This window comes from Nematolebias whitei, chromosome 5, assembly GCF_014905685.2.
Source record: "Nematolebias whitei isolate Nwh7 chromosome 5, NemWhi1, whole genome shotgun sequence".
In the NCBI taxonomy this organism is placed as follows: domain Eukaryota; kingdom Metazoa; phylum Chordata; class Actinopteri; order Cyprinodontiformes; family Rivulidae; genus Nematolebias; species Nematolebias whitei.
In genome coordinates, this window is record NC_056502.1 from 33777961 (window position 1) to 33781318 (window position 3358).

At 36.8% G+C, this 3358-nt stretch overlaps 2 protein-coding genes across 2 annotated transcripts in view; one reads left to right on the forward strand and one right to left on the reverse strand.

Moving 5' to 3' along the window:
* The window catches only part of sdha (succinate dehydrogenase complex, subunit A, flavoprotein (Fp)), a 206477-nt gene that overhangs the window by 22168 nt on the left and 180951 nt on the right, over positions 1-3358 (forward strand). The gene's annotated exons all lie outside the window — the stretch shown is intronic.
* Positions 2519-3358, reverse strand: part of LOC119409525 (proline-rich transmembrane protein 1) — a 29308-nt gene continuing 28468 nt past the window's right edge. Inside the window, exon 3 of the mRNA XM_037676422.1 lies at positions 2519-2904. Within this exon, the coding sequence (XP_037532350.1) occupies positions 2749-2904 (156 nt within the window). The 3' untranslated portion in view covers positions 2519-2748. The remainder of the gene's footprint in view (positions 2905-3358) is intronic.

The window sequence follows — 3358 nt, forward strand, 5'->3', positions numbered from 1 at the left end:
ACTACATTTTAGCATTTATATACTGTGTATATATATATATACACAGTATATAAATGCTAAAATGTAGTGCATGTTATTTGGCATTTTTTGCCCTTTTGTTTTAATTTGCACATAGCAGAATTCACAGATTTGTGTTGATCAAGATTGTATAAGCACGTATTGGGCTTCTGTTTTAATTTTTAATTTAAGTAACTGTCCAGTACATCTATTAATGCACTACTACTTATACTCTTTTCACTTGTTGCTTGTGAACAGGTTGAGTTTAGATGTGAAAATTCACAAATTTGCACTGTTCAAGTGTTGTCATTGTGTTAGAGAATAAATGTCATGAATAAATTCGACATTAAACATAATCCAAGTTGAAGTGTTGCATCATTTTCAGCCCCTTTTGGCATCTGCATTTAGTAGCAGGCAAAGACCATGCAGAGTAATGTAGTAGTTTAATTCAACAGCAGAGAAAGCTATTTAGTCTTTGGAAGTAGGTGTAGGGAAAAAAAATAATTCTGGATTGGTATTGGTTAGCCAAGTAGGTTTTAACATATTGACTTATTGGATATCGGCCAAACATCCATTATCGTGCATCGTTTCAGTCATATGTTTTACAACAAAATCAATGTTTCATGTTTGGTTTCAGTACTTTCTGTGCCTCGGCAAACAAAAAGCTCTCTCTCCTAAATGGAACTTCTGGCTAAACACATCAGGGTCCGACAGATTCCAAATGAACAAGATAATAAAATAAAGAAGCTGAAGAGAGAGAAAGGATGAGTCAGACTGAGAAAAGAAAAAAGGATGCGAGTGTGTCATTGCACAAGTTTAGAAGAAAAAGTATGAGGAAACACGAAGTGGACGAGACAGAGAGGGACAAAACATTTACTGTTAGTCTCAGAATGAGCAGAACTCCTTATTCATCCAAACTGTGAAGTCGACATCTGGAAGCCATTACTCACATCCTGAATGGTCCCTTTTTTGTCTGGTGCATCTGACTTGCCATAATTAAACTACTTGTTCATGAGCATTCTAAAGATTGTTCACAACGTGTACTTTCCTTTCCAGGAATTACAAGAAACAAAATGACACAATAACACAAACAAAGAAAAACAGATCAGAGACAGAAACACTAAAGATGTGGAAAATGCATCAGTATGGAAGAGATTATATGTTGGAGCACAAATATTTAGATCTAGTTAAAAAAAACAGGCAGGTAGTACAGTTTTTAGCACAGTATACTTTATTTATGACGAAAATCTTTATTTTTGATAAAGCATTGTAGAAAAGAAGAGACAAAAGCGACCATATAAAAAAGATGAATAAAACAACGATACAGGTTGAGTCACTGAGTTTCTGCTCTCCTGATGGGTTCCTGAGAAGCTGGTTCCCTTCTCAAATTAAAACCATGATGACAATAAAATCCTGAGTACAATCTCTTTCCTGCCATTATTTCTGTTCTTTTTTTTTATCCCCGACAGGATTTTAGGGTAAAAACTAGAGCCCGACTGATAGATCGGTAGGGGCCGATATTTTAAGCCGATATAGGCGTTTGGGACAAATCGATATTGGTTATAATTGTCCCATTATATGCCGAAATAAACAATGGGAACAAGCTGTGTCCTTGCAAAAGGTGTAAATGTACAATGTATCCAGCAGAAGGCAGAGGGCTACTTTCAAGTCATGGCCGTTCACTTAAGTTTCACTTTCATGTTCAGCACAGCTGAAGCAGGGAGCAGTACTGTGTAGTGCATTTTACTGAACAGAGCAGGGTAAGTTTATTGTAACTGATCTGTAAAATAAAATCTACAATAACAAATTCTCTTTAATCCTCCAACCCGCTTGTCATTAGCTATATGACTCTCAAGTTAGCAAGCTAACGTTTAGATAACCTAGCATAGGCTACTACCTTGTAAAACTTTATCCAGAACAATAAATCTAACGTAGAGGTAAAATATATCAGTGTTCGTTATCTTTGTCGTTCTTAATGAAATGTATTGTTTGTTTGAAATCTTTACTTCTCTGTAAAATAAAATAAAAATGCAGCTGTGGCCAGTACTAATTAGACCTTCACCATACACGACTGACTGTTTAAACCATGTGTCAAACTCAAGGCCTGAGGGCCAAATGTGGCCCTCGTTGACATCTTATCTGGCCCCCAAGATGATATGTGAAATGTAAAATACTTTGATCTCTTGAATTTTTTCAGTAATCTTTGATTATGATGTTGAAAGCACAACAGAAAACATCAAATGAGACCAATCAAACTCTTGTTGAGGAACCTGTGACCAAGAAAAGATGCTGGGTATCTAATTTGAGTTAATGTAGATTCTGAAACTGGCCCTTAGTTTGATAAAGGTTTTAATATTGGCCCCTTTTGTAAGTGAGTTTGACACCCCTAGTTTAAACAATGAACAGAGAAGGTGTTTCTTTATTTAATTTATATTTTTGTAACACTTGATAACTTTATGGTGACTAGAGGAGGATAGAAAATGTGAACGCACTTTAGGAAGACTGTTTCAAGACTTCAAGTGTTAAAACAGGTTTAAAAGTAGCTGTTTACTTACATTATTGGGGGGTGGACAAAGCTAAAAAATTTTGGTTATTGGCATTAGTCTTCCCCTGCCCTATATCGGTATTGGCGATAGCCAAAATTTCCATATCGATCAGGCTCTAGTAAAAACTCAACATGATGGCAGGTAATGCTCCTAATGTGTTCTGGTTATGTAAAGAAGTAGCAGACAAAGTAAAAACATAGCAGGTTTAGTTGTAAGCGATAACAAAAATAACAATCATATAGATGATGATTAAGACCAGGGATCCGAGTCCAAGTCCCAGAGCCACGTGGTTCAGAGTCTTGGCTGTCCTGCTGCTTCGCTCTGCGGCTAATCGATCCCCTGTGTGGTTGGCTTCACGGGCCTGAAGGGGAGAAAACACAAGGTAAAGGTTGGATCCATGCTTTGGAGCTGGTTATAATGTTCAACCTCATGCTTTCCTTGGGTCAAAATAACCCAAGGCCCAAAACTGGGAGATTTCAACTCAAGAACAGCAGGAAGATGAAAACAAGGCTGCAACAAAATGAGGGGGTGAATCTTTTCAGTCTAAATCTAGCACCAAACTGCACCTGGGAGAAGTTCACGTTGACATTTTACTGATATTCAACAATACACTTGATTATTAGAGGTTACTGTGAGTAAACTGGACTTTTTGAGTTTCTACGCCTGCAGGATGATGTATGCCACAAATAAACTCAGCACATCTTCTCAAATAACACAAACCTACCAGGAGTTTAAATAAAAGTTGAGTGAATAATCAATTAAACCATGCAACAACAACAACAACAACAACAACAACAACAACAACAACAACAACA